Genomic DNA, 12006 nt, shown 5'->3' with positions numbered 1-12006 from the left:
ATTTCTCTGAAGTCACGTACAGAATCTAGAGAAGGTACCGCAAGGTGCGGTTTGATTTTTTTTATAAACCAGCTGGTTTGATTTTTAAAAAAAACAGCTGGACAAGAGCTCATCTCCCAGCAATAACCACACTGACTCTCAAACCAAGAGACTTCTCGGCTTTTAAGGCATAAAGTACCTTCAAATAAATATGAGTGGTTTCCACGCGCCATGCCTTAAACAGGAACAAAGCCTAATAGAATAGACTGTAATAAAAGTGCTATTTCCAGCGCGTGTGTATGTGGCTGCTCTACGCTGAAAATGTCCTTTAGCACTTTTTAACCATATTCTCTAGTGTGTCAGCAAAGAGACTCCATCAGAGTATTTAACATTGCTGGGAGCAAAGGAATAAAGTGGAGTCACTGTTGATTATTACTCATTAGCCACAAGGACATCCACTTAACATGTGAATAAATGAATGACACCATGTCCTAATGGAAATGGCCTCAGTGTACCTTTAAGCAAAATGTTGTTTAATATCTTCCATTTGCTGAATAGTAAAGAGGCCTGTTGGACATGCACAGTTAGCAAGCAGCCATTGTTGCTTTGTTCCAATTTCAGCATTTAATAAAAAATGATGTTGTCTTGACCACAGCAAAGACAGGCCTCAAAACCCCGGGTAGCAGCACAGTCTTGTCCTCGTTCTGCAAATTCAGAATTTCGCTGGCATCCTAAAGGGTTAATACCCGTAAAGCAAATGAAGCCTTAGAAGCTACGTGTTCTTCATTATTCTGCTTTACATTCAAACATATATAACAAAGAACATCTGATATCTTTATTGGTTTTCTTAGATAAAACGCAAGCAAGCTATAAGCCTTAATTTTCTTATTACCATTTGTTAACAAGGAAGATAACACTCTCAAAAGTACTTGATTAGGGCTCCCTTTGATTTGTATCTTGTTTTGATTTCCAGGGCATATATTTTTGTACTATTACTTTAGTACACTGATGGTTCTGATTGAAGTGATAAAAAGAGGTATTTTAAAAGTGTAAATATTAACCATACAGGTAAACCACATAATCTGAACAGCATCTTGAACACTGCCATGCTGAAGCACGCTTTGGGAAACAAGTCATAGCTGAGATATACGTTCCTATCTGGAAAGCTGGTAGGCTGGGCTGGAGGAGCCCTTTTGCCCTCAAACCCTTGCAGCAGTAACTTACATCGTTCACAACTTTTTTCTTTGTTTTTTTTTACAATATAGCTACTGAGGACAGCTGCAGGTATAATATTGAAGATGTTTGCTACATCATATATCTAAATACTCATGATCAGAATCCATACAGGATACATCTGTTCTTACGGGGATAAACCAGCCTTAACTATCTAAGGAAACAGCAAGCGCATTAGCTAACATGGAACATTTATGGGGGGGTATTTTAATGCATGGTCTGATGCCTGATTGTGAAAATTGTGCTGGCTCTTTTCCTTACTCTTATAATTTTGTCTGCATAACAGTTAGCTGTACTGGAGGCAGCTCACTGGTATTTCTCAGCTCACAGGGCTTTCTCCTGTCTTATCCCCGGGCTGTGATGGGCACTTTGGCGGTGGTGAATAGGAAGCCTGACACGGCCCGCTACACCCAGCGAGCCGCTCCCAGCAGAAGTGGGTCTGACAAGTTGGAAGTCTCTTTCTCCTGCCTCCTCCTCGCCGGTACTTCCTCCGGCCAGCCCTACGCAGCTAGGGAGCGAGCGGGAGATGATTACATCAATCAGTGTCAGGTCTGGGAGCTGTGATTTATGAATATGCATAATGAGCTCTCACCTTTGAGAAGGACTAGCTAGGGAGATAATTGATTAGACAGGAAAAGAGCAGCCAACAGAGAGGGAGAGGGAGAGAGAGGCCTCTCTGCGCCGTCTCGGGCAGGCCTGGCTGGGGCTCCAGCGAGGCTGTCAAGCTGCGAGAGTGATTTCTAAAACAAAATACGAGTAGGATTTTTAATGTTTTGTTGAAACACGCATAACAAAATGTTTCCTCACAAAATTAAGGGGAATTTTCTCCACATGAGGGAAGCCAGGCAGGCACAAAGGCTGCTTTCCCCCCACAGGGAAACCAAGTTCTCCCTTCCAGAAGCCAAAGGGGCAGCTTTCCCATGGCTGCCACACAGCCACCACTGCTGTGGGAGCATCCCCGCCGGTCAGGGCGAAGGGAGAGGGCTCTGCAGGGACGGGGAGCTGAGGGGCTCTGCTGCAAAGGAGCCTTTAATGGAGGTGGAAAGCTGGGGATGCAATTGTTTTCTCATCGTGGTCTCATTATTTTCTTCCATCCCTTTTAAGCATCTGTCTGGCCACTGTGTGAAAGTTTCTATGGAAAACCCACCAGGATGTCCAGAGGAAGGGGATGTGGAAATTTGCCTCTAGCTTTCTCTCCCCCCACCCCTCCCATTTTACATGCCATTAATCTTTTTTTTTTTCCTTTTCTTTTTTCCTCAGTAAGAATTGGCTAAGGAAAAAGCGGGGATACAAAGTGCAGAGAGACTGGGTAAAATTTACATGAGAAAAAATCCGTTTTCTAACCACCCACCCACAGAGTTTCCCCTCATTTCAGGAGCCTGTCGGAGCGAAAGAGGGGGAACAGTTCCTGGCAGAAAGACAGAGCTGCAAGGGCTGCAAGGAGGCAAACGCCGTTTCCAGGGCGAGCTGTGGCCAGAGAGGACGTATGTGCAAAGGAAGGGGACGTGGAGGGGAGAAAGCAGAAATCACAACACTGCCGCAGACTCTGTGGGTCCCTTCCCCAGCCTCCCCGGAGGGCCAGGGCCGGCCCCGCTGCAGCCATCGCTACCAGCAGCCTGGGGAGGCTGCAGGCGTGCACCAGGCAAGGGGTCTCCCCACTGTAATGCACTGCCTGCCAGGAAGAATATTAATCGTGAAATATTAAAACACGTATATAAAATGTGTGTATACACACACACATACATATAGTGTAAACATATATATAGATCTTATCACTTACAAGCACCTAGGATTTAAAATGTAGTTTATCGGCCTAGTGCAACCCAATCCTATAAATAATACATTCCTATCACTATGACCTCAAAATGTCAATACCGCGCAGCCCTGCACATTTGCATATCTTGTACTGTCTAAACTTGAAGCATGTCAGCTATGTGCTTCTGTTTGTACTTTAACTTCATTTTAACTCTTGCTTCCTAGCTCCGAGCACCCTCCCCCTCCGTAAGGTCTGTCACCAACGCGAGAAAAGCACCAGCTATTTAATCACCACCTCCGTAATTATGCCATTTCCAGGACTGTAAGGAGAGGAAGGGTGGGGGACAAACAGCCCCAGACAGAGATGTTAAGGAAGAGCCTGCGAACAAAAGCAGGAGGGAGCCGGCCGGCGAGCTCTACCTGCCCGAGCTGCCCCCTCCAGCCGGGGGGGGCGGGGGGATGAGCACGGCCATCCGCGGGCACCGATTGCTGATGGTAAACGGGGAAGAGAGGAGGGGAAGAGAGGGGGAGCAGCCCCCGCCCCCCAAGAACAGCCACCTTGGGATGGCTGTCATCTGACTGCGAGGCGGGAGGGGGCCGGGGCCGGGGCCGGGGCCGCCTCCCTCCGCCGGCAGCCGGCGCCGCTCGCAGCGGCTGGACCTCTCCCGGATCGGGCCAATTTTCAGCACTTTGCCGCGGAAATGAAGCTACAAGTTCTCGAGGCCGCGGCTCGGCTTCAGGCGCGGTGGGGAAGCTGCAGCTCCCGGGGCAAGGCCGGCGGAGGAGCAGCCGGCAGCCCCCGGGGCCGGTGCGCGGCGAGGCCGCCCGGGGGGGCAGCGGGGCGGCGGGCCGGGCAGCCCGCCCGGAGCGGAGCGGAGCGGAGCGGAGCTCCCTGCGGGTGTGCGCCGCCGCGCCTCGCTTCTCGCTGCCGCCGTTTCGGTCGGTAACTCCCGCCCGGATGCAAGCCCCGGGAGCGCTGGGGTATGCCCCCGGCCCCGTCGCCCGCTCCGCGCAGCCCCGCAGTCTCGGCCAGCCCCTGGCCCGCTCCGCGGCACGGCGGACCCGGGGGGAGCCCCCCCCAAACCGACCCCTGGGGTGCGCACGGCAGCGGGGGGGAAATAACGCAGCTCCGTTCCCGACCCGCTGCGGCACTGACGACCCCCGCAGTTTCCTGTCAATTAACCCGTCCCGCGCTCCGCGCTGCCGCTGCGCTCCGAGGGGGCGGGGGGGATCCGTAGCCGGCACCCGGTAATCAGGCCCTCGGGGGGCGACGGATCACCGCCGGGCCGCTGCCGGCTGCCCCCGGGCTCCCCTCCGGCGCCGTCCCCCGCTTCCCTGGGGCAGGGCGCTGCCCCCGGACCCGCACACGGACTCGCACCCCCCGCCCCGGCCCGCGGCGCGGCCGCCCGCCACCCCCCTCGGCCGGGCAGCGGCACCGGGACGGGCGGCGGCGCCTGCAGGGGGCGCTGCGGCTCCAGCGTTCGGCCCCGCCGCCGCCGCCGCCGCCGCCGCCGCGGGAAGGGCCGCCCGCCCCGGGCCGCCGCCCCCCTGCCCGGCCCCGCCACTGCCCCGGCCCGGCCCGGCCGCTGCTGCCCGGCGGCGCCCGGCCACGGCAAAGACCCGCTCCGCCTCCGGGCGGCCCCGGCACCGCCGGCCCGCGGCCGCTCCGCCCGAGGATGCGCCGCTCCCGCCGCGGCCCCAGCGCGGCCTCGGCTGCCGCGGAAAAACAGTAACCGGCGGGGCGGGGAGAGGGGGGAGCAAAATAACTCCAGAGGTGGGAAAAGAGAGTGTAGTCAAAGTGGCAACAGTTTATTTATTAGCCAAAAATATATACTTTCTTGTACAATTTGGTTCACACATATGTACATTTTTACTGTATGTACAAAAACAAACAACAACAAAAAAAATCGAAACACCTAATTCTCACTGGACTTCCAAAGAACCTCACAAACTCAGCTAATCCAGATGATAGTACAGAAGCGGGTATTTTTTTTCCTTTTTAGTTTTAATATACGGACATGCTTACAAGTTGTAACTATACAGAGATTTTTTACAATCATTACAACAACAATAAAAAAATTAACTATGATGATGACAACGCCGATAGAACCATAGCGGCATCAAGTTGGTTCTGGGGCCTGGAAAAAAATGACACAGAAAAAAAATATTTAATAGGATTTCTAGTCAGATTGGGCTGGCACAATATTTTTAACTGTAGGAAGCACTGGTTTTGTTGTTGTTGTTGCTATTTTTCTAAAAATAGATTTCTGAATATAAAAAGTTTTCAGAGTGACTTATAGCAAATTTATTTAGCTACGAAAATACCACGGGCCCGATCCCCGTGGTTTCAGTCAATCAAAAGAGTAATTGATTTCAGCGACCGCTACGCCAAACTCAGGACAGCGAGGCTCAGCCTCTTCAGTTTTCACGCTATCTGGGGGGGTTTATTTTAATGTATTATTTTCCCACTGCCGCTGTATTTCTCCCTCAGGCTAGGCGACGCCGGCGGGTCGCTATCCGCGTTCCGGGCCGGCCGGCGGTGCCCGGCGGGAAGGCAGGCCGGCCGGCGGTGCCCGGCGGGAAGGCAGGCCGGCCGGCGGTGCCCGTCCCTGATGCGCTCCCGCCCTGCCCGGCCGGCGGCGACCCGACCCCGAGCACAGCAACCGCGGGCCCCGCCGCCACGGAACGCAGCTCGGCCTGCCCGCGGGAATCGCTCGCCAAGTCCCGAAGAAAGAACAGCAAAAAAAAAGGTATCATCAGAATAACCCACCACGCCACGCACGCAGAGGAAGAACGAGAAACTGCCCTGGAAAGGGAACTAAAGAAGCGGAGAAAGCAAGCTAACCATTTACAACTCCCTCTGTATATCCTTAGGAGACTGAGAAAGCAATCTCTTACCGCCTCTGCACTGGCTGGAAAGCTGTCTTTATTAACTTTTTCTCTACTTCCAAGGCACTAGATCGATCTAAAAAGAGAAGAAAAAAAAAAGCGTTCCTTTATAGCCCCCGTTTTATTCCCCCCATCCCTGAAATAAGCCTCTAGACGTAAGATCTCTTCTTAGCAAGTTGCAAGTACGACAAAACGACTGCTTTGCTGCAGGAGGGACCGTCGAAAGGAAAATAAGCCAACCCCGGAGCAAGCCTTACGGCCGGGTCCTTCCCACAAAGACGATTTGAGCAGCAACAACAACAGCAACAAAAATTATCTCCGTCGGAGGAAGGTAATTCTCGGGGTTTTAGACTAACCTGGCGAGGAGGCCCACCCCGCCGCCGCCCCCGGGGGCCCCGCGGCCGCCCGCCCGCCGCCACCTGCGCCCCGACGGCCGCGCCGCGCCGGGCCGGGCCCAGCCGGGCCGGGCCGGGGGCACCGTGAGAAAACCGCAGGCCCGGCGCCCGCCGCCTCGGCCCCACGCACAAGGTCCCGCGGGGCCTCCCGCGCCGCTCCGCGCAGCACCGCCGAGCCCCCCGCGGCGGCTGCCGGCCCGTCCCGGCCCGTCCCGGCCCGTCCCCGCCGCGTCCCTCAGCGGTCACCTGCTCCGGCGGGCTCCGCGCTCTGCGCCTGGTCCGCGGGCCGCGGGAAGGCGGCGGCGGCGGCGGGGGGGGCGGCGGGGGCGGCCCCCAGCCCCAGCAGGTGGGGAGTGTTCAGTAAGGCCAGCGGGTGCGGGGGCGGGTGGTGGTGGTGGTGGTGGGCCGGGAAGGCGCGGTTGGTCCAGTTGGGGAACTTGCCCAGGGGGCAGGAGGAGACGAGTCTGTGGGGCGGCGGGGGCGGCGGGGGGGGCAGCGGCAGCGGCGGGGGCGGCCGCCGGCGGGGATCCGCCGCCGGGAGACTTGCGGGGGTTGTCCGGGCTGGTGGCCGTCTCGGCCAGCGACCAGATCTTGGGCTTCGGCAGGGTGCCGGCCAAAGCGCCGTCTGTCGGGGAGGAGGCGGCGGAGGAGGAGGCGGAGGAGGGGGGCGAGAGGTGGTGCGGCGGCGGCTGGAGGGGCGGCTTGAGGGGCTCCAGGCCGGCGGGGGCGGCGGCGGCGGGGAGCTCGCACTTGTGGTGGTGGTGGTGGTGGTGGTGGTGGTGGAGGTGGTGGTGGCGGAGGTGGTGCGGCTCCCCCTCGGCGGCCTTGAGGTAGCGCTCCTCGGAGCCGGGCAGGTCCTCGAAGCCCTCGGAGCCCTCCGAGTCCGTCTTGGAGTCGGAGTGCAGGAGGTCGGCGTCCTGCAGCTCGTCCTCCAGCTCGTCCTTGTTGCTCTCGATGTTCTCGGTGTCGATGTTCTCCAGGTCGATCTCCTCCTCGTCCTCCCTCTTGTCCTCTTCCCCCTCGTGGTCGCTCCCATAGGAGTTGCCCTCCTCGTCCGTCCTGCTGCGGGGGGCCCAGGTCATTTTGTTCTCCTTTTTGAGCCGCCGCCGCGCGTTGGCGAACCAGGTGGAGACCTGGGTGAGGGTCATTTTGGTGATGATGGCCAGCATGATCTTCTCGCCCTTGGTGGGGTAGGGGTTTTTCCGGTGCTCGTTGAGCCAGGCCTTGAGAGTGCTGGTGCTCTCCCGGGTGGCGTTCTTGGGCCGCGACGGGTCCCCGAACTGGTACTGCCCGTAGGGGTAGAAGGCGGGGTGGTGGTGGGGGAAGGCGGCGTGCTGCACCCCCGGGCTCTCCTTCAGCTCGTACTGGGCGCCCTGCGGGGAGAGGGAAGGGGCGGCCCGGCTGAGTCGGCGCGCCGGGCCCGGCCCGGGGCCCCTCCATCCCGCCGCCGTTACCGCGAGCAGAGCTCGCTCGGCACCAGCGCGGCGGCCGGGCCGAGCTGCCTCCCCGTGCCACCGCGCTCCCCCGCCCCAGCCCCGGCCGCGCCGCCCCGGGCACGCTCCGGCCCCGGCAGCCCGGGCCCCGCCGGCTGCGCTCCGGCCCAGGCGGGCGGCCGGTGCCCGCGGGGTGCCCGGGAGGGAGGACCGGCCCCCCAGGTGCGTGTGCGCGGCGGGGCCGCCGGCAGCCGGGGCCGGTCACCGCAGCCGTCAAACCCTGCGGGCGGGCGGAGGTGGGGGGGAAGCCGCCGGGTCGCCGCTCCAGCCCGCTCCCTCTCCGGCGGCCCTCCCGGGGCAGGGCAGCGATAACGTCCCGTCTCCCCTGACAGCCCTCCCGGCATCTTCCCGGCGGCCCCCCGGGCCGATCCCCAGCGCGAACCGCGCCCGGGCCGGCCCCGGCCCGAGCGTCCCGGGGAGCGAGCGGCGAGCCCCGGGGGGGCCTCTTACCAGCTGGGGGAAGATGGGCAGCTCGGCGGCGTAGGGCAGGAAGGCTCCGTAGCCCTGGGCGGCGGCGGCGGCGGCGTAGGGCGCGCCGTACATGGAGGAGAGCACGTTGGAGAGGGTCCCGGACGGGGCCAGCTCGGCGCCGCCGCGGGAGCCGCCGCTCCCCGGGCGCTCCGCCGGGTAAATCGGCCTGATGTACTGGTAGCCCAGCTGGGGGAAAGACATGGTGGGGGAGCGGGGGCAGGGGAGGGGGGGAGGAGGAGGAGGGGGGGAGAAGAGAGGAAGAAGGGAGAGAAAGGGGAGAAAGTCGCAGGGCCGGCAGCGGAGGAGGGAGCCGGGTCGCTCGCCCTCGCCGGCCGCCCGCACTTTCAGCGCCTCCCGCAAACTCCGGCGGACATGGGGGGGGAGCCGGGGGTGCGCGGAGGCCGCGGGCTCCCGCCTGTCCTCGGCCGCCGCGGTAAACGATCCGATCGCTTCTTTCTTCTCTCACTTTTCCTATTGATCTGAGTGGACCCAGGTCAGGTCCTAACAGATTGCCTGAGATTATTGGGACTCTGGGCTCTGATTGACATTTCTAGTCTCTCACAAGCCCCTCCTATTTCTTTTAAGTCTCTCTCTCTCCCTCTGCCTCCCTCTCTCTCTCATGCCCAGAGCTCGCTCTCGCCGGGTTTGTCACTAGCTGCTTTTTTTTCCCTTCTTTTTTTTTTTTTTTTCTAAATCTGTTTACTGACGTCGCGATCTTTTATTTGAGTTGCTTTCAAATCTCGTTTTAGCGATCGCCAATCAGTTGTGTGTTTTACAAAGGTTTAACCCTGCCTCATGGTATTCTAATTATATAGAGATAGATTTAGATATAATTTCTTTCATAGCCCCCCCCTCCCTCGGAGCATAGGAAGCCAGGGTGTCAGCTGTGAGCGGCACACGAGAGGGACAGGAAAAAGTTGTGACATTTAAAAATAAAGGCTCCCCCTTCCAGTCCCCCTTTTCGGGTTTTCAAATTTACAGCCTTTCCCTGCCCGGGTTCATTTTGTTTTCTTTATTAAGATATTCCCTCCTTCCCTTCCCCCTCTTCGGCCCTGGAGAGGGTTACATCTCCTAATATAGATTTTTAAGTCTATTAGATTTTAAAAAAAATTTTGCATTTCCAGAGCTGCCTTGAAAAATTTCCTAATGTACTGAATCTTTAAGGAGTTCTCTACATTTTGTCTGGGCTAACAGTGGGCAGATACAGTGGAAAAGCTAAGTTAATTTTCCTCCTAATAAGGGACTTCAAAGAGTTGTAGGTCACAATTTTACATCAAAGGCAGAAAAGAAGGCAAATTAAAATCTTAACAAAGGAGAGACGGGAGCAGCCCTCTGGGCCATTAGTAAATAAGTGGTGTGAAAAAAGGGACAATGACAGGCACTGGAATTAAACTCATTAACACCTTTTTGTCTTGGTGCGAAATCTCTAATTAGGAAATTTATGATCATTTTGCTTATTCCCTCTGTTCTGAATCACTACAAGGCTTAGAAGGAAGTACCTGGTACGTGCAACATTTGCAAAGGGAGCAGTGGCACGGGCTCGTAAGGAGCTATTGGGAAGGAGTCAAGATACGTTTTAATTACCGAATAAGATTTTTTTATGATCAACACATTTTAAATTACGGTTTGCTTTTTTGCCCCCGCCCTCCCCTTCTCTGAAACCAGCGTGTGAGTTGCAACTTACCCTTTTAAGAGTAGTTAAAATACAGTTCAATCACGGCGCGTCTTTGGCAAGCGCCAGTGCCCCGCTTCCCCGCTGCCGTGCCGAGGGAGAGGCTGGGAGTGAAGCGCGAAAAGTTCATGCAACCTGTGGGGCTGTGATCGCGGGCAGGGGAGAGGGGACCTGGACCTGCCATCGTTATCTGCTTTTTTACATACTCGGTGTTTAAATAAAAAAAAAAAAAAGTTTGAAGGGTCTTTTGAGGAGTTGAGACTGGAGGAGAGCCGTTTAACCATATTCCCCTCTTCCTAAATACTCCCTGGATTTATTGCCTTTAAAATATGATTTAGGTACAATATAACCACTGTGCCCACAGTATGGATTTTTATAACTACATTTCTTTAAAAATGAAATTCATGTCAGATTATGCAGTTAAAGGAATCGACCTTGATAGCTTGCTATAATAAAACTATATCAGCTTGTAATAAATGCGGATTATAGCAAAGCAAGCTCCAGAATTAAAATTCCCTGAATCAATATATGAAAATCTGTAGGAAACATCTCTAATCGTATTAAGTTCATCTTTATAGCATTTCCTATCTGCTAATCTAGTGCAAAAACAACTCTGGGTTGGAGGAATTTATTTTCTTCTATTCGACGTTGCTCCTGTAATAGCTTTTGATAGTACAATGCAATGGAGATAACAATATTAAATTCAGTTGCAAGTTTATTTCTTTTTTAATTCAAAAGGAAAGCAGGCACCGAACCCCACGTCTTGATTTGCTTTAAACTTTTTCTGTAGGAAGCGCTCGGCTGGGGAGATGCGATGCCGAGGGGTCGGGGGAGAGTTTGGCTGCAGACCGCAACTTTCAAAAATATCTGCCTCGGAGAGAAAAGGGACGCATATGAACAACCGGACAAATCAGTCGCCGTTTGATGGGTCGTGCTCGCCACGCTGGTGTTACGGCCGGGCTGTGCCTCCCACGGGCGGGCAGGGCGGCACACGCGTGTCCCACATAACCGGACCCGTCTTTGTGTGGCTGCAGGTCTGGCACGGGGTGTCAGAGACGGCAGGATTATTTTGTGATTTTTAATCAACAGCACGATCAATATGAGTTCGTCCCCCGCGGGAGCCGCCGGCCGTGGCGGGCAGGGCTGGGGTGGGAGCGGCCGGGGCGATGCGGGAGCGGGGAGTCCCCGGGGCCGTGGGGGTCTGCCGCGGGGAAGTGGCGGGCCCGGGAGACACAGGAGGCGAGAAATTTATGGGTGCGAATGGATCCAGGTCAGGGTGAGGGTGAGGGATGGTTTATTAATGGGAAAGAAACGGAGAGGAAACGTAGCCGGACCAGATGGACGGGAGGAGAAATCTGCAGGGATGCAGTTCTTGGCTGAGGGGGGAGGAAAAAAAAGGAGAAGACAGCAAACGGTGGGGGAGAGGGAGGAGAGGAGACATCCTCCCGGGGGCAGGGCGGGGGTGTGGGAGCGATGTCCACGGCGAGGAGCGCAGCACGCCTTTCGCAGCGGGAAGGCAGCGGCAGCGGGCTGCGGGAGGGTCGCTGCGGGGACGGGACAAGCCCGGGGCTGGAAGTCGCAGGGTGCGAGGCGAGGAGCGGAGCCGGGCAGGGCGAGCGGGGGGCGGCGGCGGGAGCGGGGCGGGGAGGGGAAGGGAAGGGAGCAAAGCCCCTTCCCCGCGGACGGGGAGCGAGCAGGAGGGGGAGCGAAGCCAAGCGGGAGACGCTTTGCCTGGCTGGAGCCGAAGGGAGGTGCGAAGGGGAGGCTGGAGCCGGCTCGTCCTCCGGGGCGGCCGGGGGGAGCCGCGCGGGGCCCGCCGGCGGCCGCCCCCGGGGGGAGCCGCGGCGGCGGAGCGCTGCTGGGCCGGACAGACACGTGTCTTCTGGCCGGGACCTGTCAAAGCTGGGAGAGCGGCTCCTGATTTATTACCCCAAACACACACACCCCCCGCCCGCCCGCCCGCCCTGCCCCCGGCCTCGCCTCCCTCCTCTCCCGGCTGGCTCGCACGGTCGCCGAGCTGAAACCAAACCTCCCTCCGGCTGCAGCCGGGCTTCCCCGAGTCCGCAGCCGGCTCCGGGGCCGCGGGACCAGCCTCGCCGGGAGGAGGTGCCGGGCCGAG

At 57.5% G+C, this 12006-nt stretch overlaps 1 protein-coding gene across 1 annotated transcript; it reads right to left on the bottom strand.

Moving 5' to 3' along the window:
• Positions 1-5050: 5050 nt before the first annotated feature.
• On the bottom strand, positions 5051-8416 carry IRX3 (iroquois homeobox 3). Its single transcript, XM_072873197.1, is given in 5 exon segments — positions 5051-5105; positions 5866-5932; positions 6498-6757; positions 6759-7624; positions 8195-8416. Coding segments are annotated over 5 exon segments (1470 nt in total).
• Between the last annotated feature and the right edge of the window lie 3590 nt (positions 8417-12006).

The sequence above is a fragment of the Ciconia boyciana genome, chromosome 9 (genome assembly GCF_034638445.1).
Source record: "Ciconia boyciana chromosome 9, ASM3463844v1, whole genome shotgun sequence".
Lineage (NCBI taxonomy): Eukaryota > Metazoa > Chordata > Aves > Ciconiiformes > Ciconiidae > Ciconia > Ciconia boyciana.
Note: the sequence above shows the minus strand (reverse complement) of the source record. Positions and strands in the feature narration are given on the sequence as shown.